Consider the following 25,197-nt stretch of genomic DNA (forward strand, 5'->3'; position numbering starts at 1 on the left):
GGAAATGATCTGAAACTCTGTCTTCTCCTTTTAGGTATGTGTAAACACTAGGTCTTCAACCAGTACTGGCTTCTAAGGGATCAAGAGCATTAGTCATGGATTTGGGAACAACCCTCCTTCCACCCCCCCAATCAATGTGGGATCAGTTCAGACTAACTGGAACTTGGTATGTTGTGAATAAGCCATCGAAAATTTAGAGAAAAATAACATTATCTTATTTTCTATTATGTTTCTCTTCTATTTTCTAGAAAATATCAAAGCAAAATATATTACCCAAGCAGCATGAGACAAAACAGTGAATATCTCAGTTACAATATTTTAAGTGTTGTTAAATGTGCTAAAATGACCATATATGTACATATACATATACATATATATGTATATATATATATATATATATATATATATACATAAAATCTATATCAAGTTGCTTGCTTTTCAAGGAGATAGTAAAGAAAGGAGGGAGAATATAAAATTCAAATGTTTAAAAATGTTAATTTTTGTTTACATGTAATTGAGAGAAATTTTAATAAAAATTAAATGTAAAAAAAAAAAAGATGCACTATAGAATTGTAGTTTTTTTAAAAATGTTTATATTCTTTGGCCCAAAGACCCCATTGTTGGGAATATGCCAACCCCAAAGAGCTCAAAGGTAGAAAGAAAAGTCATAGATGTACAAAAATATTCACAGTAGCACTTTTTTCTGGGAGCAAAAAAAACTGGAAATATGGCAGGTGCCCATTGATTGGAATATGGCTAATGAAGTTGTGGTACATCACTATGGTGGAATGTTACTGGCCCATAAGAAGACTGGGAAAAATTATTAGAAAATGGAGACAACTAAAGTAAGCAAGTTCAGGAAAACAATGATCACATTGATATAAACAGAAAAAAGCCCAATGAAATGAAACTAATTAATTTAATTAACTATTTAACTAATTAAATATGCTAAGAAAAGCTTCAATTCCAGAGGCCAGGTACTGATGGTTTTATCATTTCTTGAATTAGGTGGGTATGAGAACAAATGTGAAGTAAGTTTGTGCTATTTGATGTCTTTAATTTCACTATACTCAAATTCCCCAGTCCCCTCCAAAAAAAATTTTTTAAAACACACCAAACTCACTCTAGAGAATGCTTTCCAGTCTTTCCTTCTTCTTGATATTCTGTTCTACTTTCCTCCGGACCTGTAGGCCCTTCCTTTTCTTCAACACTGAAGGAAAATACTGTGGCCAAAAGCTAGGTCCAGGTTTTGATCAGGGCTAATGAAGGAGAACCATTATCCATCCTTCCTACCCTAAAACTAAACTTCATTTTAATAGTAAGACTAAGGGAAAAGGGTGACTTGTTTCTTGGAAAAACTCCCTTCTGACTTCTGCCCCTTAGATTGTTTAATTACCTTCAAAGCTCCTCTTTAAGGACTGCCTTTAAAAGGAAACTTTTCTTGGTCGAATGTAAACTTATGGAAGGCAGAACCTATTTCAGTTTTTCAGCACTTAGCACCGTGCCTGGAACATAGTAGACACACAACAAATACTTATATTAAATTGAACTTCCTTTAGTCAATGGATATGGCCTCAAGAGGTTTCTCTTTGTTGACAAAGAAGGACAAAAGTAGCAACTATGCATGCTGGAAGGAAGCCTGGGTAATTGAAAGGAAATAATAGAACATCCACTCCAAAGTCTAAAACCTAACGTACTGGATCACCAGATTTCTGACTAATTTGGGTTTTAGAGAGTGCCTCTCTAACAGCACACTTTGCTTCCCACTTTGTTCCTTCCCCTTTTAACAATTGCAGTGGTTCTTTGAACTTGGACTTGAAGCTAGGAGAATTGGAGTAGAATCCAAGAGGAGATTGTTCTGTGGACCCTCCCCATAAAAGTTCAGGTCATTCCGGGCAATTAGCTCCCTTGCCATCAGCACGAACACTTCCTCAATGTTCTTGGACTCCTTAGCTGAAGTCTCCAAAACTGCGAGAAGGCCATGTTTCTCTGCCAGAGTACAAGCATCTTCAAAAAGAACGTGACGTTTATCCCATAGGTCAGACTTGTTCCCTGAAATTAAGGACAAAGCAACAGGATACTGAGTAGTGTGGCCTGATTTTTAAGAATGGCATATTTTTAAAAGAACACTTTAGCTCAACAAAATGTTCTGTAGACTAGAAAAAAACCAACTCTATTGAAAATCAAATCACAAACATCAAATAATTGAGGGCTAGCTGAATCAATCATAGTACATCAATGCAATGCAATATTATTGCTCCCTAAGAAATTAGATATGACAAATATAAAGAAATGGAAACTTTATAGGAAGTGATGCAGAATGAAAAATGAATCTAGACAACTGTCATTAATATTAATAGTACTATTTTTAAAAAAAAATCTTTAAAAGTCAGTGTACTTTTGTATATCCATGCTAGAGGAGGAGAGAAGTAGAATATCTAATTTTTTTGTTTGTTTTTTCATTTCCACCACAGAATCTCAGGGTTGGAAGGGACCTCACAAGCTATCTAGTACAACTTGAGATTTGAGGACTCCCACCTCATAGTATCTCTGAAAAGTGGTCATTCAACTCTCCCTTGAAGATTTCTATCAAAGAGGAACCCACTCCTTCTATACTTTTTGTTGTTATTCAGTTGTTTCAGTCATGTCTGCCTCTCTGTGATCCCATTTGGGGATTTTCTTGGCAAAGATACTAGAGTGGCTTGCCATTTCCTTCTCCAGCTCATTTTACAGATAAGGAAACTGAGGCAAACAGGGTTAAGTGACTTGCCCAGGGTCACACAGCTAGTGAGTGTCTGAGGCTCCATTTGAACTCCTGAAGATGTCTTTCTGATTCCAAGTCCAGTGCTCCATCCACTGCACCACCTAGTTGCAGTACTTTTGGACACTTCTAATTTACTTTTCTTTACTCTGGGGCTTAATCTGTCCCTCTGTAACTCCTACCCATCCTCTGAAGCCTGGCAGAGCAAATCTAATCCCTTTCCCAGCTCTTTAAATAGCTGAAACTTCCTTTCACATCCCTAGTCTTCTCTACTTCAGACTAAACACTCTTAGTTCCTTTAACCAGCCCTCACATGGCTTGGTCTGTGATCACCTCCAGACCTTGTTGCCTTCCTTGGAGTGACTTCTAGCTTCTTAATTTTGGACTGGACCTGTGAGTTCATGGACAAAGGAAACTTGCTGTGAAGACCCTCCTACCAGTATGGCACCTGCTTTGTCATTTCTGGTCTTAGATACTTGTAGCCTGGGACACTTAAATGACTTGCCCAGAGTCATACAGCCAGTGCAGGACTTGAAAGCAAATTTTCCTAACTCAGATTCTTTATCCACTGCTCACTTAGGCCAGATTTCCCACTGGCCTTTCCCCTCAGAGCTAGTGTGGTAATGTTCATCCCAGAGGGTGTCAACATACCAGACCCAAGCTTTTGGCATATTAATAACATCATTTGTATTCTTCTTAAAATATGGTCTGATCCTGGTCTTGATCCTAGAGCTGATTCCGGTATTCCAGATGTGTCCTGGATTATAGAGATGATTATAAAATTATAGATTTAAAGTTCAAAGGGACTTTTAAGGTCCCCAAGTCCAACCTCATTTTACTGATGATGTCGAAACTTGAGGCTTTGATCATACCTAAAAACTGAACTTAGTAGAGCTGGAATTATCAGATTCCAATTCCCAGTACTGAGTAAATTCAAACAACTCCCTGTTTTTTCCTCTTCTTCTCTTTCCTTCCCCTAGACTCATGACTAGGGTTGGGAGTTGTGGTTGAGTTTGTTCCCCATAATTATAATACTCTTCAGCCTCAACTCAGCCTCCTAGTTTCCTTGGCTTCCTTCAAGCCTCACCTTCTTGATCCTCCTTATTACAATTGCCCTCTATTGATTATCTCCAATTTACCCTGTACATACCTATATACAATAGGTACATATTTGTTTTCATATTGTCTCCTCTCATTGTACTATGAGTTCCCTGAGAACAAGGACTATCTTTTGCCTTTCTTTTTATCACTTAAACTTGACACAGACCCTGGCACAAAGCAGGAGCTTAATAAATGCTTTGTGACTGCCTGGTATTGACTGAGTTGGCTTTTTTTTTTTTTTTTTTTTTTGCAACTCTTCAGACTGTATCAGGAAACAAAGTTGCATAAGCTGTTAGTTGCTTAGTGACCACTGGATGAAAAATTAAGGGAGAAAGTGCTATTTCACTTTCCCTAAAACACTAAAGTGGCTAAGAATCCTACTTTTCAATGGAAGTAGAGAGCCACAGAGGTTTACACTACTACTGAGGAGATTAATTATATATATTCTCTCTCCTGATTCATGTAAGAGTTCTGAAAGAGACAGAAGCTTACATTTGTGGGGAATTGCTTTAGCAGCAGGTTGTGAAAGATGGTGACCACAGCAATGATTCTTTAATGTGCCCATAACCACATTTGTAAGAAAATACATGCATGAGCTTTTCCAAGCCAGCTGTCCTCAGTCCCTATGTGTGGCCGAAGGGAAAGGGTTTCAACTCTAAGGGAAGTGAGATGAGTTACAAAGTAACAATTTAATCAAGTCTTTGCATAAGATTAGGACCAGAAAAGCAAACCTTAATTAAGAATGTGTGTAATATCTGAGTGAAATTAGAAATGATACAGTTAATGTTTGGTGGCAAAAGTAACCAGATTATCGCCAGAAAGCTATTTCTTTCTCGTTTTATGAGTCCCTAAGTCTCTTTTTATGAGGCTAAAATTTGGCTGTTTGGATCATGGGTCTATAACCAAGTCATTTTAAGCTACACAGTATTGACTAGAGTAAACATTAATTGAAGGCAAAGTACATTAGAATGGAAAAACAATATCTTGAATAATAAGCTTCCATTCCTATGAATATAATTTTATGACAGTAACATCATATTTGTTTTAGTGAAAAACATGATAGTATATATTTCCAAACATGTTAGTTTATTCTATGTAGCTGAATCTTCTGTTTATTCATATTTAATTCTTGAGACTAGCTTAAACATTATATACATATAGCAAGAAAATAGACCATTTCATTTGGAAACAGTAGCTATTTAATAAGTGCATGTTGGTTAGCAGATATATATGTTTTAAAATGTTTAATTTATGATTTGGGGACAGATTCTTCATCTCCCTGCTTACATATTTCTCCTGTCTAATCTGTGTTTTTCTAAAGCACAGAATCACTAAGAAGTCTTGGTGGCTTTTTATTTTCTCCAAAATAAAATACAAATTCCTCAATTAGGCATTTAAAGCCCTTCATAATATAGCTCCTATCTTTCCAAAATGATTTCACATTATTCCCCTTTGTAATATTCCATGTTCTAGCCTATTTGTTATTCCTTGTACATGACATTGCATTTCCCACCTTTGCATATGCTATCCTATTCTCCACTCCCACCCCCATCCCCAGAAATTACTTTGTATTTACTTTCTATATATTTTGCATTTATTTACCTATGTATCTATTGCAGAATCCCATAAAATGCAATCTCCTTCATGGAAGGCCATTTTCTTTTTCTGTCTCAACTCCAGGATTAGATTATAAACTTCTTGAGGACAAGAATTATGTTTTACACCTTTGTATCCACCACAATACCTTGCACGCGCCAGATGATCCATCAATCTTTCTTACTGAATAAATGACGTCCTTATTTCCTCCAATATTAAGTCAAACTAGCATTTTCAGACATGGCCTCAAGGGAAGGCAGAATTCACTTGCAGGTCTCGGACTTCTTTCTAGCTGTGTATGACTACTTACTACTTTTAGCCTCAGAGCTGCCCACAATACAGTGCAATAATAGATACTTAATAAGTGTTTGTTGATGATTTTTTTAGTTCATAATAAGAAACTGAAAATAAAAAAAATATTGAATTGAGTGGGTGTCGAACTGAATCAATTTATTATCCTCTTTAATCACATTCAGAGACTTTAAGAAGCCTAATTGCGCACTCTCTCTCTCTCTCTGAAACACACACACACACACACACACACACACACACACACACAGCAACCTGGTTTCATTAAACAAGGTCTGGATATACTAAAGAAGGGAGATTCCAAATCCAAAATTCTGACTTTTGGGAGAATCCCCCAGCTAAAAAATGAACGTTTGACACTGATCTAAACCACATCGAGGCCACAATGTCCACTCTCTCCAAGTAGCTTATGGTACAGGTGGAGAAACAAGAGTTAGAAACATGATACAAGAGAGTAATCTCTAGGCAAAGTAGATGTCAAAATGTCTCATATGAGCAATGAGTATATAATTAAGGAGAAAGATCTATGGAAGCCAGTTATCAGGGAAATCGTGGGGAAAGGATGACTGGAGGAGGGCTCTGAATAGTGAATTATAAATTGCTTGAAGATTTGAGGAACCTAAATTTAACCCAATGGGGAAAACTGTGGTGAAATGACTGTTGTTTCTATTTCAATCCAGAGCATAATTTTCCTCCTGGTGAGAAGCTGTGACCATCTCATCCAGAACTTAAAAAGTAGCATAATTGACAGTCTATTAACAAGGATTGATCAACTAATTAGTTATTTATAAACAGTAATAACTTATTCTGAAGGGCCTTGTACTGTGCATCAATAGCAGTCTACTATAGCAAGATATTCCTATTACAATCTATGAAATCTTCCTTTTCTTTTTTCCTTTCCTCCTTGTGCCTATCTCTCTTATTCCCTTTCTTTGGCTCTTCCTCTTTTTTCTTCTCCTTTTCTTTTCTTCTTGCTTTTTCTTTCTTTTACTTCCCTTCTTTCTTTCCCTTATCTTTTCATTCCTAGGGTCTCCTCTGCCTTGGTCTCTTTCATCTGATCATGCATAGTATGAAATTAAATTATATGTTTGACATTTTATCTGTCTTTCCTGTTAATCTGAAAAAAAGGGTGTTACTCATGAACATTTTGCATTTCACTATAAATATTACCCAAAGTCCAGTTGCTTCCTATTTTTTTCCTTCTGGGTCAGTGGCCCTTTATATAAAGAAAGGGTCCCCATTTCTTTTTTTTTTTTAACTTTATGGTAATGGACTAATTTGTTTCCTGCAGAGTTACTTAAGCTTAAATACATTTGAATTACCCATACATGGATACAGTATTTCACGTCAATGAGCTCTTCCAATTACACCAAAAAGTCACAATAATACTGGTAGGTAACTGGTATCCTTATCCTGATGCCTCATGAAATTAAATCTGTTAAAAAACCAAACTATTAATAGGGGATGATGATGTTAAATGCCTTCTAAATACCGTACCAATAAGCATTATGACCAAATTTGCTGCCCCGTATTTTTCTACTTCATGGATCCAGTGAGGAACAGATTCGAATGTGGATCGCCTTGTCAGATCATAAGCAATGATGGCAGCGTTCGCACTTCTGTAGTAGCTCTGGGTGATTGTTCGGAATCGCTCCTGGCCAGCCGTGTCCCATACCTGCATCTGTCCAGGCAAGGAGAAAAGAGGAGCTGAGCCAATGTAGCATTACTGCACATACACACAAAAAACATCGATAACAGATCCTCCTGCAGCCTCAAAGCTCCAAAGGAAACATCTCTAACAGATGGATCACTTAAAAATTGTTTTTGGTATTTATTTTTTGTAATCATATCCTACGATATCCACCACTGCCCCTACCTTTTTCATGCACCCTAGAGAGCCATGTGTGTTTGTCCTTTGTTGCTGAAGAAGACCATGCCATCAGAGAAATAATGACATGACTTGCACTTGACTTTGTTTTGAGTGAGGGAGGGCTGTGCAGGTCACCAACCTCACTTCTCCTCCAGAGCCATCTGAATTCAGTGACCAGATATTCATCAGGATGACTGGAGATGACCCAGGATAAGGCAACTGGGGTTAAGTGACTTGCCCAAGGTCACACAGCTAGTGAGTGTCAAGTGTCTGAGGTGAGATTTGAGCTCAGGTCCTCCTGACTTCTGCAATCGTGCTCTATCCAATGCCCTAGCCTCCTCCATAAAACCTTCCCCGAGCCCCTAGTCAAAAATATTTCCTTTCCTCAGACCTCCAGAGCATTTTTATCCCTTCTCTTATGCCTCATAACAAAGAATAAAAAAAGAGAGCAGGGAAACTAACACATTTTCATTGAAGGGTCTGACATTTTATGAAGCAGGTATAGTCCCTCACACCTACAAAGAATGGGGGAAGGTTCTGCTGTGTACATGGAAATAGTCTCTTTTTTTCTTTTCTGTTTTGTATTTAAGTTTAAAATGAATAAAAGTTTTTTAAAAAGAAGAGGAGAAGGTACTTTCTCATAGTTCTTCTTTCAGGCTATGGAAAACCTATTAAAGATGATTGGATTCCAGTGTGACAAAAGACTTTGGACACTCACTTCGTATTTGTCACAGGATTTGTTAATGGACTACCCATCTGACTACTCTTGTTTCATTACACCACAAGCTACTGGAAGGATCATAGGATAGTAGGAGAACTGTTGAACTTGGGCTCACGGGACCCAAGTTAAAATCCTATCTCTAATATTTTCTAACTCTATGGCTCAGTACAAGTCATTTAATCCTTTTGGACCTCAGTTTTGTCATCTGTAAAAATGAAGAGATATGAGTAGACAGTCTCTGAGGTTCCTTCCAGCTCTATGTCAACTCAATGATCCTTTGATATTATCCGACTGCAAATTACCTGCGGGTAGGAAGCATCATCACCATCATCATCATCACCACCATCATCATAATAGCCTAATACAGTAGTGCTTTATATGTGTTGTCATTTGAATGTTACAAGGGACTTGAGAAGGTGGTATTATTATTTCTGTTTTATCATTGAGGAAATAGGCTCAGAGTGATTTGTCTCTAACACGTGGCTACTAAGTGTCACCTAGGTCTTCATGATTCCAAGTCTACCATTCTATCAACTACACCAGACTCTCTCTTCATGTCTTCCACATCTTTGAAGCCTTCACAGCACTTAGCAGAGTGGCTTACCTGTTCTAGGCTCTCCATATATGTTTGTGGAATAAACAGATGAATGAATGAATGAATGAATACGCTTTAAGAATGTAGGGATTGTGTAGGTGAGGTACAGACAGTGCACAAATGTGAGTATACATTAAAAAACTACTACCTATATTACATTATTATTAATTTTTAAAAAATTATTGACTTTCCAGGATGATTTCAGCAAAACCTGTGAAGACCTTATATGAACTGATGCAAAGTGAAATGAGTAGAACAAGGAGAATGTTGTACACAGTAACAGTAATATTGTATGATGTAGAACTATGAATGATTTAGCTATTCTCAGCAATACAGTTTCATCCAAAGATGAAACATGCTCTCTGCCTCCAGAGGAAAGACTCATATTATTTTAATATAGACTACAGCATACTATTTTTCAACTTTCTCTTTCTTTTCTTTCATTCTTTTAAAAAATTTTTGAGTCTTCTTGTACTACATGACTAATATGGAAATGTTTTACATGATTGTACATGTGTAAACTATATCAGATGGCTTACCATCTTAGGGAGCGGGGAAGGGAAGGAAGGATAGAATTTGGAACTCAAAACTTTTTAAAAAAAAAGTTAAATGGTTTTAACATGTAATTGGGAAGGAATAAAATATTATTTAACAGTTTTTAAAATGGTCCTGGAAAAAATATAAATAAGCTATTGACTTTCTACCATGATAGAAAATGCACTACCCATTAATAACAGGTTTTATGGTCAGTCACACCAGATTGTCTCGCTGTTTAAGCATGAAAATCATACAGCAAATTTAACCAACACTTATCTAGAAAATCAGACTTTGTGGTTTGAAAGGGCTTTTGTATTGCCTAATCAAAACAGCCAGTCTGACCAAGATTGAAGTTTAAGTAATTGAATGAAAAGCTTTGTGAAACAGTGGAAGGAATGGACCCTGAGAAGGCAGGAGACCTAGAGTTCTAGCCTGATGTTGGCCCCTGTCAGGTAAGTTGCTTCTCCTTTCTGGGATTCACTTAGCCTTTTTTTGTATTCCCAGTCCTTACTGCTGACATACCATAATTAATTAATAAGTACTCTTTATGTTGAGATGGCTTCACCAGATTGTCAAAGGAATCCTTGACGCATGTAAAAAAAAATATTTTTGAAAAGGTTAAGAACTTTTGTAATGGTAATTTAAATGGGAAGATCTTTCCCATTCATTAATAGGCCTATGTGACCTGCCTGGGTCACATGGAAGCCTGAATCACATGAATCTGTGGTGGGAGGAGCTTGTTGAAGGGGTGGGGCAGGGAGGATGGAACAGGAAGAAGCGGAGCTAGAGCAGAGCTGAGAGGAAGTTAGTCTTGAGAGCAGTCAGAGCTAGGAAGGATGCAGGCAGTTGGGTAGCGTGAGTGAGAGAGCTTGTTTGTGACTTTGGTTAAGAGAGCCTGCTTGTGATTTGTTTAATGGAGCTGGTTTGTGGGAAGCCTAGCAGTGGGACAGCTTGGGGATGGTGTTGTTCTCTGCATTGTTATTGTGTATAGATTTTTGTTACTATGATGGATTTGGCTTTCTGGTGTCTGAATAAATGTTTTGGTTCTGTCTTCCATTTGGAGAATCTGTGTGTATTTTGTGATTCAGAGTTGTGCTGGGATATTCATGGCCCTCCTAATATCACATTGCCACTACAACCTTCTATCCAAGCTAAGCACACTTAGATCCTAAGGCAGGTTTTCAAGTCTTCAATAAACTAGAAAAGCAGATAGAGACCCTATCAAAAGAGAGAAGTCACTGGCAAAAGAAGAGGCACTTTTAGGTGATAAAAAGAGGTGAAGATCTGTTAAATGTAGATCACTTGAATGATTATCAATACTAAATACTAATTCACCTTTCTGAAGCAGCCCCAGTGGCACAGTGGCTAGTGTCCCATCTGGATAGGAAGATTCATCTTCCTGAGTTCAAATCTAGCCTCTGACACTTACTAAATATGTGACCCTAGGCAAGTCACTTACCTCTCTTTGCCTCAGTTTCCTCATCTGTAAAATGTACTAGAGAAGGAAATGGCAAACTATTCTAGTACCTTTGGCAAGAAAACTCCAAAAGGGGCCATGAAGAGTTGGACGTGACTGAAATAACAACAACATTTCACTTTTCTAGAGTGTTAAAGTGATTTACATACATAGTTTAGTCAAAGAGTGGAAGGACAGGAATCCTTCCTAACCAAGGAAAGGAAGAATAAAAGCTCAGGGAGATTGAATGATTCCTTATATAATTTTGAGGGTGAGAAGGGAGAAAGGATTAAATAACTAAAGAAAATTAAAGCTGCAAATGAGTGGAGATCTCCTTCATTTCCCTTTATTGTTTAGAACCACCTAGAACACAAAATACCTGAGAGTATACCTGCCAAAACAGACACTGGAACTATATGAACATAAACATAAAACATTTTTGTGCAAATAAGGTAAGATCTAAATAAGTGGAGTAACATTTATTGTTCAAGTGTAGATAAAGCCAAAAATCATAAAATGACAGTTTTACCTAACTAAACTATTTATTCAGTGCCATCCCAATTAAATTGCTAAAAACTATTTTTACTGAGTTAGAAAAAATAATAGCAAAGATAATTTGGAAGAACAAAAGTTCAGGGAATTTCAAAGAAACCAGGGGAAAAGATGTAAAGGAAGAAGATTCAGCAATATCAGACCTTAAACTTTTATTATAAGGTGAGAGTATTGTTGAAGGGTAAAATGGACAATTTCAATTATTTTAAATTAAAATTTTATTGTATAAATAAAACAAATGTAGCCAAGAATGGAAGGAATGCAGAAAACTGAGAGGAAAAAAATCATAAACAAACTCTCAGATAGGATGTGATTGTATGGGAATATTGCTGTGGTATAGGAAATGATGAGCTGATTGATTTCGAAAAACATGAAAAGACTTGGACCTATGAAGGAAGACGATATTACCTTTCAGAGAAAGAGATTACAAGTGGAAGTATGCATGGTACAGTCTCACATAATATGTGTATGAGAGTATATGTGTATATATATGTATGTTTATAGATATCTACATATCTGCATTTAATTGTTGCCTTCTTTTTGGTGGAGGAGGAGGAAGGGGAAAAGATAAAGTAAAAAAAGTGGATAGCAGAAAAGAAAAGAAAACCTACAAGGAAGCAAAGAAAAGTTGGGTAGATTGGAAAACAATATATGGTATTTATTAAATGGATTTTCTTGAAATGGAAATTATTGTTTTACGTTGAATTCTCTTCTATGTTCTGCTGTGTACATGGCAATGTTCTTTTTTTCTTTTCTCATTTTGTATTTAAATTTAAAATGAATAAAAAATTGACACAAAAAAGAACCATCTAGAAAAGAGGTTCTTAACCCAAGGTCTCCAGACCTCCTCCCTGGTCACTATTCTCTCAGGTCTGTTAATAAATTTTAGGGAGTCCACCAACATGGATGATAAAAAAAAAAACATGCCTTTATTTAAATAGAATTGGTTCTTTTGTCTATTTTATTTTTCACATTTAAGAACATTCTCCAGAGAGGTCCATAGGTTTCACCAGACACAAAAGGAGACACAAAAAAAGGCTAAGAGTCCCTGGTCTAGAACCAAAGTGTCTCCTGCCTATCCTCTCTGCTCTGTCTTCACTTCTACCTCCCCAATTCAGATACACATTTCTCTCTGGAATACTGCAATAGCCTGCTTACACATTCTGTCCCTATTCTCTTTTCCCCTCAATCCCTTCTGTATATCCAATACATCCATACAGCCAGGATGATCTTCCTCATAGATCCATCTACTCATATCATTCACTGAGTCATGAACTTTCTTTTTTTAAAGTATAAATAGTATTGTATTTTTTTCCAATTACATGTAAAGATAGTTTTCAACATTCTTTTTATAAGATTTTGAATTTAATTTTTTCTTATTCCCTCCCTCTGATCCCCTGTCCCCCAGATGGCAAGCAATATGATATAGGTTATACAAGTGCCACCATGTAAACATATTTCCACATTAGTCATGTTATGAAAGAAACGGAACAAATGAGAAAAACCACAAAAAACCAAAAAGAAAGTGAAAATAGTATGCTCTGATCTGCATTTCAGACTCCATAGTTCTTTCTCTGGCTGTGGATAGCATTTTCCATCAAGAGTCTTTTGGAGTTGTCTTGGATCATTGTATTGCTGAGATGAGCTAAGTTAATCATAGTTGATCATCGAATAACGTGGCTGTTATTGTGTACAATGTTCTCCTGCTTCTGCTCACTTCATTCAGCATTGAGTCAAGAACTTTCAATGGCTCCCTAGTGTTGAAGGAATAAAACTCAAACTCCTCAGCTTAGCATTCAATCCTGCACCTACTCACTTTTCCATTCTAATATTAATCTTATTACATTGTCTGACATCAATGAAACATTTAATGAATGTTTTATCAATCAATCTACCATCCATCTAATCTCATATTATTCCCCTCTCCATTCCTATGTGCCAATCAAACCGGGCAACTCTGGGTTCACTCAGTCACTTCTTGAATGCTTTTCCTGCTCTTCTTCTTCTGTTGAACTCCTACCCACCCCCTAAAAGCTCAATTCAAATGACACAGTCTACATGAAGATTTTACTGGTCACGGTTATAAGAATCAACTTTCCCCTTCAGATCTTGGAGAACACATTCTGTTATAGTTGTTTAATGTACTTTAAAAAATCCTTTTATGTATTTTTAAAAACTGTACTTGCATCCCTATTACTTAACACATGTCTGGCATATGGTATGCACTTAATAAATGCTTTTTGGCTTGACTTGACCAGACTTGTAATTGTATCTTTGCAGGGAGATGCCAGTAAGGAACTGTCTACTGGTACAGATCAGCATCTGCTCTGCAGTTTATAATCTTAGAGAACTGCCTGGGGCACTATGAGTACGTTAAGTGACTTGTCCAGGATGGCACAGCCAGTATGTATCACATTAGACAAGTCTTCTCGGTTTGGAGACCAGTACTCTACCCATGCTGATGCCATCAGTAAGCATGAGACATGGAATTTTCCTGAGGTCTCTTGGGTTCTCTGAGCCCAGAGTCAATGTTCTTTTCACTGTCAAATGCTTAATGACTGGTTTACACTTAAAATATTCATGTTTTCTTCACCTACTCCTTCCACAACTCCCTGAAATCTAGCTTCTGCCAAAATGGTTTTCTATAAAATGAGGATAATAATACCTTCCTCTTTGGGTTGTTGTGAGAATCAGAAAATGTTGGTAAAATGCTTAGTATAGTGTTTTGGCATATAGTAGGTGCTTAATAAGTACTTTCTTTCTTTCCTTCCTTCTTTCTTTCCTTCCTTCCTTCCTCCCTTTCTTCCTTTCCTCCTTTCTTCCTCCCTCCTTCTCTCTCTTTCTTTCCTTTTCCCTTCCTTCTTATCTTCCTTCCTTCCTTCCTTCCTTCTCTCCAATGGCACCAATCATGATACAGCAGAAGGGACATTGGCCTGGGAGTCAGCAGGCATGGGTTTTAGTCTCTACTAGTAACTAGCTATAAGGCTTTGAACAAGTCACTTCATTTTTCTGGGCCTCACTTTCTTCACTTGCAAAATAGGAGTGTTAGAGGGGAGGCTCTTTTAGGTCCCCTTAAGCTCTAAAATGCTGTGGTAAGGACTCTCGATGAATCTTAAGGCCTACTGTCCTTGAATTCTCTGGTACATTTGGTGCTGTCTACCACCTCCTTTGTTGCTGAAATTCTCTCCTAGCTTTGGCTTCCACAATGTTACCTTATCCTTTTCCAGTTCTCTAGGTGTTCCTTCTGTTTTCTGGCCTGAGTCCTCTTTTTCCTCTTACCTCTTAACAGTAGATGTTCCCAAAGGCTAGTTTTTACCTCTTGGTTCTTTTTTTCTTTACACACCCCTCCATGGAAAACTAAGAGTGCTATCAGAAATATAAAGTGTTTACTCAAAGGAGGCCAATGACAGAAATTTCCAAAATATCCATGGCAACATTTTTTGAAAGATGGGAAACATAAAAGGTACCCCTTGACTGTAGAAAGACTGAACAGGTTCTAGCCCAACCTGCATATGGCTGCCAGATTAGTCTTCCTTAAAATTTTCTTTCATCAATCATGTCACTCATATTGCTTATCAAAAGCCTTCAATGACCCCTTATTTCTTATCCAGGTATGTCTAAGCCCTCTCCCCCTTCCCCCACCCTGACTTTCAACTTCTTTCACAATCTGGTCTCATCCTCACTTCCAATACACTTCTACTAGCGTGTCCCAGGAAAACAGCATCATTATTCCCATCTGGGCCTTGATGGTTTCCCTCTCTTAGCCTTCCCCCATCTGCTTTTCCCAATTCCAACTTCTACCTTTCAGGGCCCCGTGCAAATCTAAAGATCAGATTAATGTTCCCTTTCTCTGAACTTCTTCAGCATGTATAGGCTATACCTTATAATTTAGAACTTGATGATGGTTTCCTTCCAGTGAGTGATCTATGCAGATTGTAATTCTTCTAAAGAGCATTGGACTTAGAATTAAGTGACCTGGGTTTGACTCATGCCTCAGATTTGACCTGTGAAAAGTCATTTAACCTCTTAGAATCTCAACTCCTCCATCTATAAAATTGGAATAACAATACTTACACTATCCACCTCTCAGAATTGTTGTAAAGAAACTTGAAGTTTGCTTTGCAAACTGACTCTGGAGTTAGGGGACCTGCCTTGGAAGCTTATTACCTGGGTCCTTAGTCAAATCACTTAACCTCTCCCAGCCCAAGTTTCCTCATCTGAAAAATACAATTCTCTTTATGTTATCATTGGTTATTAAATACTTTTTTAAAAAAATGGATTTCAGATGTTTTGCTGGGGCCTCAATCTCTGGGCCTAAGCCTTTGGGAACTCATGAGTACGGATTTTCCCAACCTTCAAGAATAGGAACGTGCACCTTAGAAAGAGAAAGCTAAAGGGTGACATAATTAGGGTCTCCCTATTAAAGGCTTTGTGTTGGGAAGAGAGTGGGGGTAGATTTGAGTCTGCATTTAGGTTCTTTCAATCTATGGACTACTACTGAACAACAGAAAATGGGCTTAACTGAAAGCAGAAAATTGTGGCACAACATAAGGAAGAACTGTTTGGTGAAATATAAATTACTCTATGCCAAGCATTAAACAATAGAAGTATTGATTTAAAGCTTGCAGAGGCCTTTGGAACACATTGGGTGCCACTCTATTTTACAAATGAGAAAACTAAGGCCCAGAAGTATTAGGTCATTTGTCAAAAACCATTTATGTAGCAAATATCAGAACCAGCATTTGAACACAGAATCAGTGGTTTTATCACTATACCCTTGTACCTCCAAAAAAACCCCTACCAATTCTCTTTCTTGAGAATCTTCCTTTGTGTCTGGCATTTAGTACAAATCACTCTGAGGCTCAATGTCTGGAAAGTTAGTCATTTTTACTTGGTTTTGGAGGTGGAGAAAGTTATTAGTGTGATGTTACTTGCCCAATCCAATGGCCTTTTCTCAATCCTCCATCTTTGACCTCTCTGCAGCCTTTAACAGTGTTGATCACTCTTTTCTCCTCTCTAGGTTTTTTGACCTTGCTATCTGACCTATTCTTCCCAATTTTCCTTTGATGACTCTTGATCTGAGTCAATGATGGTAATGGTGGCTGTGTGTTGGGCCCTCTTCTCTCTATGTATTATTTTCCTTGGTGATCTATACAAAGTTACTACAATTTTGTATACCCTTGACTCAGCAATGCAATTACTAGGTCCATCTATCTCAAAGAGATCAAGGAAATAGCCAAAGGACCACAAAAACAAAAATATTAATAATAGCACCTTTTTGTTACAGCAAAGACCTGGAGACTAAGACAGTACCCATCAAATGGAGGAATGAATGATTGAACATGTGTGGGATGGCTCAGATCCCTACTTAAATTAATTACTCAAAGGCCTCTCAGAGTGATGACAGAAAGATTTATTTACTAGATTCTCAAGCAATTCCTGTACCAGTTCACTTGGAGCAGGAGAAGCCGAAGACAAAGAAAAGGCAGTGATTTATATAGACCCTAACGCAAGTCCCTCCCCGCCACCAACCATTATTCTCATTAGCTGAGAATATGATCTTACATTCTAGACATGAAATCTAACCAATCCCTTTTGAAATGAAGACATTGAAGAATTATGTAAGTTTTATCCAGTCATTGAGACCCTAATGTACTACACAGTTTTATATCCTTGTATGGAATTTTTCCACTCTAAAAATATTGTAACCTTGAGCCTCTTGGTCTTATCTCACCCCTGGGAGAAGAATTACAATCCGAGAAGTCTTCACTAAACCTATTCCACTCAAACAAATTACGCTATGTGAATATCCTGGAATATTACTGCATCATAAGAAATTATGAAAGGAATGGTTTGAGAGAAATCTGGGAAGGGTTGTATGAATCAGTACTAAGTGAAGTGAGCAGAACTGGAACAATTTCTACAAAAATGACTTTGAAAGACTTAAGAACTCTTTTGAATGAAATGACCAACAAAACTTCCAGTGTATCAGTGATAAGTATGTTTCTCACTTCCTGACAGAGAGGTGATTGGTTCAGGACACTGAATGTCATATATTTTTAGATGTGGCCAATGGGAAGATTTGTTTTGTTTAACTAGGTATTTTTCTTTAACATGTTTTCTTTTCCCCCAGTTGGGGTTGGGGAAGGAAGGAAGAGAGTAGGGATAGGGAAGTCCAAAAAAAAAAGGGAGAAAAGGAAAAGAAAGAAAAGAGAGTCATTGAAGCATTTAAGAGGAAAAAAATGCATGGAGAAGGCCAGTAAGAATCACATACAGTCAGGATAGTTTTGAAAGTTACATGTTAAATTTATTATATTTAAAAAGGAAAATAAGTTGTATATAATAGAGATCTGCAGTTCCCTATACCATCTTCTTTCCTATTTTACTAGGTATATAGAAGTGTCCATTTTATTTGGTGTTAGGTTCACAATTTTTTGAAAGTTGAAAGCAGTATAGAGCCACTGAAGATTCTTGAGCAGGGGAGTAACACAGTTTACTTTTTTATTTGAGGAATATCAGTTAGGCAGCTGTGTAGAGAAAAAGTTAGGGATGGGAGAGAATGGAAACAGGCAGACCAATTAGGTGGTTATTACAGCAGCCCAGGTGATTGTTGAGGAAAGCCTGAACTAAGCAGTAACCATGTGATTAGAGAGAAAGTGACAAATCTGAGAGATGCTGAGGTAAAATCACAAGACTTGACAATTGTATTTGAGGCATGGGAGGTGGGGAGCAAGCAGAGAGAAGAATTGAAGCAGGGTCTAACATTGAAAACCCCAGTGCCTGGAGGGCAATGGTGGTCCTCTCAACACAACTGGGAAGTATGGAGGAGAATTAATGAGAAGCTACCCAGTGCCTTTTGTATGTCTGGGGATAAAAGCCATGGAAGTTTAGAACTCCAATACCCTCTTGTTGGGAACAGAGGCAGTATTGAGGAGGGTCAGAAAAGGTGAAGAATCACTAGAGATCCCTGGCAAACTAATTGGGAATGAATTCACCAGATTCAAGCAATCTTAAGTCAGATAGGCAAAAAGTTTATTATTAACACTTTTCAGTGGGCAAGAGCTCTTAAGGAACCTGCAATTTAAAGGAGTTATAGGTAAAGTTTATATAGATTATTATATAGCAAAACATGTGTCAAGTATGCTAACTAGGTATTTTGGGGTGGGATTAGGGAGTGGTTAATTCTTAAAGGAACATGCACTTTTGGGGAGACAGGTTGGAGCATCTAATCTACTGAGCAGGTATTTTACCCAAAATTCATTAGAAAAATAACCCAAGGCAGGGCTACTTGGAGGTGTGGCTTTAGGCCTGAAATGTCACTAAATCCGCTTACTAAATCAACTAACAGTCAGGGCTGACTGATTCCCAGGCTGCTCTCATCAATGTCTTGTTAGACAAGATAAATGTAAGGGAGCACATGTATGTCTAAGTGTATATGTATATGTATACATATAATAGGTTAGTGAGTAGTAAATGTCGTTATGACCCAGTGCACAGCCAGTTCAGTCAGTATGCAGCTGGCTCTAAGTGATAAATTCTATAGGTAGCAGCTGGCTACTGTGGCAGGAAGAGAGATAATGGTTCTTGCTGAGGCAGGCTGTCCTTGAGCTGGAGGGAGACTGCCTGATGTAGTGTTTTGAGGCTAGAGAGAAATATGATTTTTAAAGAGAAATGTGATTTTAGAATTGGGGTCCAACCACATGCACTCAAGCATCCCATCAGTATCAATCTCAGTGGGTCTCTCCTTTTTATTTTACAGTCTCTTACCTTTACTTTTTTCCCATCTATATCGAGAGAGCGCACGGTAAAATCCACACCAATTGTGTTCTGTTGTGTGTCTGTATAGAGTCCAGATTTAAAGTGTTGCACCACACATGTCTTTCCCACATTTGAGTCTCCAATGAGGATGATCTTGAATAAATAGTCAAAAGTCTCATCTGGTGCCCTCATGAAACTGGAAAACTGCATGGTTCTTAGGGATCAGATGGATCAAGGGAGACAAAAAGGAGAAATATTGATTTTAGAATACATTTAGGTATTGAAACATTCCCTGGGAGGGGAGAACATAGGAGCCTTACATAAGCTCACTCTTGTTATAGATGTGATATGATTTCTGGGATGCCTCTAAGACAAAGATATCCTTCTTCTTCCTTAGGGGTCTAGCTTAGGGCCATTTCATATTCTGTCCCATTGACTGAAACTCCAGTCATAGTAAAAATCAAAATAAACAAATTTGCACATAGTAATGAAAATCGATTACCACAATGAAGACATCAAAAAAACCTAGAAACCATCCCAGCCAGCAAACACTCAATTGGCAAGCAGGGATATCTAGCAGCCAAGGGCAACACCAGTTTAGAAAATAAAATAATTTGTAAAATTTCAGAGTGGAGGATAATGGGAGGTTATGATCGGTAGTGCCTCTTAAAACAGTGAAAAGCAGTGGGGAGAAAAACAAGTTTATAGTAAGGCAAGGGATAACCAACAAGAGGAAGATTATCCTCAGGGTATTCAAGGATAAAACTGGAAGGACAATAAACAGATTAGAAAAGAAAAAGCCCTGTAAAGATTTCTATCATCAACTTTGATCCATCAATGACAGTGCCGTTACAATATTTGGAGTCTATCATCACAGTTCCCATTGTGCTGTAGGAGGAAGTAGGAAGCCTGAAAGAAAACAAAGATGGGAAAAGCAGTTGGACCAGACCAAGTATACACAGAAGCCCGGGTGGGAAGGGATACAACAATGAGCTCATTGAGGGATAAACTTTCAAAGTATTTGAAGCACGGAAGGTCACTAAAAGTTTGTTTAAAAAAATTGTTTCTTCTTATTCCTCCCCAAAGAAACAGAGAAAATATTAGATACCACTGACTCTTAGTAATTTCTCATGTTTTAAAAAAACTCTTGAAAGAATAATCTATAAAAAAACTGACACTTGTACTCTGCCATCTTGGCTCTGCTCCCTCAAGAATAATCTGTAAGTATATTGAAGCTTGATGAAGACATAAGAAAGGAAACAGGCAAACTTTTACAAATATACAATAGTAGACCACATTTTAACAGTAACAAAACTGATTGACAGGTATTGAGAATACAGGATCCCTCTGTCTTATTATTTGTTCATTATAAAAAAGCAGTTGATTCCTTAGTGATCCTACACTTAACCAAACGGTTGGTTGATTTAGTAAATATAAAGTGTTATTTCTTGGGAGCTGACATCCATATCCAATCTTTCAGTAACTTATACATCTTAATTCCTTCCAATCTCAAAGAAATTATCTGGCTTTAGAGTTAGATGATTCAGGTTGGGCATGAAGAAGTGAAAGGTCATCCAGTACGGATCATAGGAAGAAGAGATGAATAGTGATGATGTTTGTTTAAGGGCTACTGAGGAAGCAATTTGTTAACCTGACAAGAACAACTGAGGGGGCTGTTGTCTTCCTGGAGCATGGATTCAATGGAGAGCTCCCAAGACATATCAAAACTGATAACTATCACTGATTTCTATTGATTTTGCGGATACAAGCAACAGTGAAATTGAATACTGATAAATACAAAACCTTACACCTAGATTTAAACATTTAGCTTCACAAATGCTAGATGAGGAAAATATGAGTAGATAGTATGTATTTCCCTAAAAAAAGATCTGAAAATTTAAATGAAGAGTAAATTCAATGGATCAGTAGTGACAAGGTATCTAAGAAATTTTAAGTCAACTTTCAATTTCAACAGGACTTATTAAACACTAACTATGAGCCACTTGCCTAGGTCACAAATACAAAATCAGTCCCTGATCTGATGGGCATTCTATGGGAATTTGAAATTCATGTTGAATTTCCTGAATTTCTACCTGTTGAAGGTTCAACTCAAATACAGCCTTTTCTTTCAAGCTTTCGTTAATTCCCTTGCTTGCTAATAAAGTCCCCTCACAGACTGCATGTGACATTTTGTTTTGCAGTTCTTTAATAGACATAGCATGAAATATTGTGCAATATGAGAGAATCAAGAAGACCTGCATTCAAGTCCTACTTCTGATCATTGTCAGGGGGACCCTGGACAAATCACATAATCTCTCGTTGCTCTTAGCCAACGCTCTAAACCTGTAAAGCAGAGAGTAAACTGCTTGGTTTAGGGAATTTCCTTACAGGAGGGTCCCCTAAATGAGAGAAATCGTAGTTTCTAATCCCCTCCTATTGTATATTAGAGCTTTATTTTTTCAAGTTTTAGCTCGCTCCTAGAGTGAGTTTCTTGAGAAAAAGGACTGTATCTTATCTAAAATTTTTATCACCCCAGCATCTAGTACTTGACAAATATTTGTGTCTTTAAACTAGGGAGTACTTCACACCTGTTTTTAGGAAAGTCTGAAATCAACCTATTACTCCCTTTTACCTACAGCTAAACCATCCTTCTATCCATCCAACTTTCCTTTTCTCCCCATTTAAAAGCCAAAGAAAGCTCTATCACTTCCGCCCTCTTGCCACTGGAACATGAGTTGAAATCTCATTTTGGCTTATCCCTCCCCTTTCCAGATCTCTTCCAGAGGTTCCAACAAACCTTTCTCACCTTCCTCCACCGAGGACCCCCACCCCCACCCCCAAACCTTCCTAAACCCATCAACTCTCACCTAGCAAGCAACGTAATTGTCTACTCTACCACTGCTTCCTCCTCCTCCATTCTATCTTCTCCTGCCTCCTTCATTTTCTGGGTCACCTGTTGCTCACCTTTTTTTTCTCACCTGTGCCAGTAGGTATTGATTTTTCTTTAGTTTTCTTTCCTTGCCCTTAGCCCCTCTTCCACCTCCTGTCTCATTGCTCAGTGGGAACTGTAGTTCTGTCTCCCAGGTAGCAGCTACAGAAAGTGAAAGGAAAATTCAATCCCCTCCCCTCCACCCCACTCTAGCCTGAAGCCAAATCCTTCTCGAGACCAAAGAAGTTGAATACTATAAACTGGCTAGACCACACTGAGGGATAGCAGCTTTCCCGCTAAACATTTCTTGTGCACTGTGCAAAAACTGGAGACAAAATTTAAAAAGCTGATTAACTTACCCCAGTACCTACAAAGCTGCCTTTTGTTTCTTTCCATCAGTGTTTCCTACGTGTCCTTTTTTGGGAGAGTGGGAAAGAATCAATATAGGCAGTAGATATTAAGAGTTCTATGGGAAGGTTTTAAGTGATTGGATTTGTGGAGACAAAACTGTTATGAAGGATTCATTGGGGAAGGGGAGTGGATGTCAGGAAAAAAAAACAACAAACACACCTGAGCTGAGCTGGCAAGCGATTTATTTGTCTGCAGGAGAGGCTTGGTTCCCCCACTCCCAACCCCACCCCTGCAGAAAAATCTGGAAAGGGAAGAACTGAACAATTCTTGCTTCACTTCTAAGTAACCACAAGAAGGTAAGGTTAATTATCTAGGGACCATTGGGAGCTCAGAATTTATCAATTCATCATGGTGGCTACTGGCTTCGGTGGAAAGTTGTTTATTTTTTAAAACTCATCTATAATCTGAATTGAATTCTGCTTTAGGCTCCACAAAAGCTTGAAGGCTAGGTCCACTTTTGCTATAGGGGAAATATGTGGGGATCCAAACAATAATATGGGCACACCAACTAAGCAAGCTGACTAGATGAAAGAGAGGTACTGTGGGGCAATCAATGGAAGGATGGTTTTGGAGTCAGCAAGACCTGGTTTCAGGGTCTGCCTATAGCACATACTAGCCCCAATACCATGGACAAATCAAAACATTTCAGTATCCTCAGGTTCTCTGAGACAGGAGTTGCTGATCTGTATTGGTGGAGGAAATTTCCACATCAGAGAGTTCTCTGAGGTGATGAAATCTCAGGTCTCAGGGAGGGGGGCAGGAAGGGAGGAGAGAGAGAGGCGGGGAGAGGGGCAGAGAGACAAAGAGAGAGAGAGAGAGAAAGAGAGAGCGAGAGAGAGAGAGAGAGAGAGAGAGAGAGAGAAAGAGAGAGAAAGTGAAAATCCAGACTTAAAAAAATAGATCTCTTCTGGGAGTAATTACCCCCACTTTATACAAGGATTCACATGGGCACTCCTTCAAATAGCAAACACCACTGACCATGTAACTAGGATTTGTCTTTTTTAAAAAAAAATTACATATAATTTTCCAGAGACAACTCTCTTCTATTAAAGGTCTTATATAAAGACTTTGACCTGGGATGCCAAGTCCAGGCAAATTCTGCTAAAGGCACATGCAGTTCTTCAGTATCTACTTATTAAGAACTGAGACAAGACCTGGATTTAATAGAATAGGGAACATTCTCTAACAAGGTAGATCAATACCTGCCCTATAACTGATAGTCTTAGAAAGATGCCTCAGTCACCTAGAGGTTAAATGACTTGTCCAAGGTCACTATTTAATAGTAAAGTAAGAATATGACTAGAGATGGGATTTGTGAGTTGGAGTATCTGAAACTCCCAAGTGAAGAAACTCCTGGCAATGCAGATCAGTGTCTTCTCCACATCTGGCTCTAAGAAGTGACTTGCTCGAAGTCACACAAGGAGTATGTGTCAGATAGGACTTGAATGGAGGTATTCCTGGCTGGAAGGTCCAGCACTTTGGTCTGTTTTGTTGGTTTGTAGTTCTTGGGGGAGAGGAGAAGGGTGATTCCTAGTTATAGCTCTGCTCAAAGGTGCTACTGATTTGACATTTTTATATGTTTAAGTGGAAGAGGAGAGGAGCACAGTAGGCTTTGATTTAGCCCTCAAATAAACTGTAATTCATATGTATGACTATTTAAGGAAGGGAGCTGGGGTGGAGAAAAGATACTAAAATTTTCATTTTTCTGGGCTTCCATTACCCTTTACCAAGCTTTTTCCTGCATCATCTCATTTGTTCTTCCCAAATGTAAGGCAGAAAGGCAGGCATTTTGGTCTCCATTTTGCAGTTGAGTAAATTGAGGCTCATTGACTTTTCTGAATTTACAGGGCTGGTAAGTTGCTGAGCTAGGACTAGACCTCACATCTTTGGACTTTTAAGAAAGTTCTTTCCAGTATAGGTTGCCTCTTGATAATTATATTCATTTTCCCTTGGAGAGTGAAAATTCCCTTCAGGACACAGCCTTGATCTACACCCCACTCCCTTTTCCCCTCAGTTCTTTAGGTCCCTAAAATTAAGAACAACACTTGGGAATCATTGTCAGGGATATTTTGGAGAAGCTTGTACTCTTGTGGGACAAGGGATAAATTAGAAGTTAAAACCTATGATTTTTTTTGGCCATTATATTAATTTTTTAAAATAAAAAAAATAATCATATATTTAACAATCTCATACATTAGCCATGTCCAAAAAAAAAAGGAGACAGAAGGAAAACAAAAAAAAAATTACATTTCGATCTGTACTCAATGTATTTACTTTCTGTCTGGAGGTGGATAGTATGCTTCATTATAAGTTCTTTGGAGCTGTGAAAACTCATGCTTTTAAAACAGTAACTCCACATGTCCCCAAGTTGGAAGAGTTACAGGAAATTAGTGCAGGGAGAAGGAAAGGAGAAACTCTTGTTCTATTAGGTGGATTTAAATTTGGCCACTATCTCATGAGAATCATTAAATTATAGATTGTCAGACCAGGACAGGGTTTTCAAGGTGATCTAGTTTCACCTTCTTTTCATTTGGTTTTTGCCCTGCCACAGAGTGAGACAGTTCTGGTTATTAATAGAGCATCTGTGGGAAGAGCCCTAGT

The 25,197-nt window shown here is 37.9% G+C and overlaps 1 protein-coding gene across 4 annotated transcripts; it reads right to left on the reverse strand.

Annotated features, from left to right (window-relative positions):
- Positions 1-570: 570 nt before the first annotated feature.
- On the reverse strand, positions 571-22,753 carry RAB19 (RAB19, member RAS oncogene family). 4 transcript variants are annotated; one of them, XM_072652577.1, is made up of 4 exons: positions 22,235-22,358; positions 19,266-19,470; positions 7,265-7,448; positions 571-2,052 (listed from the first exon to the last, which is right to left on the reverse strand). In XM_072652577.1, the coding sequence occupies exons 2-4, from the start codon at positions 19,464-19,466 to the stop codon at positions 1,784-1,786; spliced, it is 654 nt and encodes a 217-aa protein (XP_072508678.1). In that variant the 5' UTR covers positions 19,467-19,470; positions 22,235-22,358; the 3' UTR covers positions 571-1,783. The 4 variants fall into 4 exon arrangements, with proteins under 4 accessions (XP_072508678.1, XP_072508679.1, XP_072508681.1 ...); XM_072652578.1 differs by lacking the exon at positions 22,235-22,358 and adding an exon at positions 22,545-22,753 and having other exon boundaries at positions 901-2,052; XM_072652580.1 differs by having other exon boundaries at positions 901-2,052; positions 22,221-22,350.
- Positions 22,754-25,197: the final 2,444 nt, after the last annotated feature.

Source organism: Notamacropus eugenii, chromosome 3 (genome assembly GCF_028372415.1).
Source record: "Notamacropus eugenii isolate mMacEug1 chromosome 3, mMacEug1.pri_v2, whole genome shotgun sequence".
NCBI classification, from domain to species: Eukaryota; Metazoa; Chordata; class Mammalia; order Diprotodontia; family Macropodidae; genus Notamacropus; species Notamacropus eugenii.

What these genes read in the sequence shown, in the direction of transcription:
- RAB19 (XM_072652577.1), bottom strand. Translation starts at nt 19,466, where the DNA reads ATGCAGTTTTCCAGTTTCATGAGGGCACCAGATGAGACTTTTGACTAT. An exon ending in TAGATGGGAAAAAAGTAAAG is followed by an intron (nt 7,449 to 19,265) that starts GTAAGAGACTGT and finishes TTGCCTGGACAG; the next exon opens with ATGCAGGTATGGGACACGGC. An exon ending in TTTGGTCATAATGCTTATTG is followed by an intron (nt 2,053 to 7,264) that starts GTACGGTATTTA and finishes CCTTAATTTCAG; the next exon opens with GGAACAAGTCTGACCTATGG.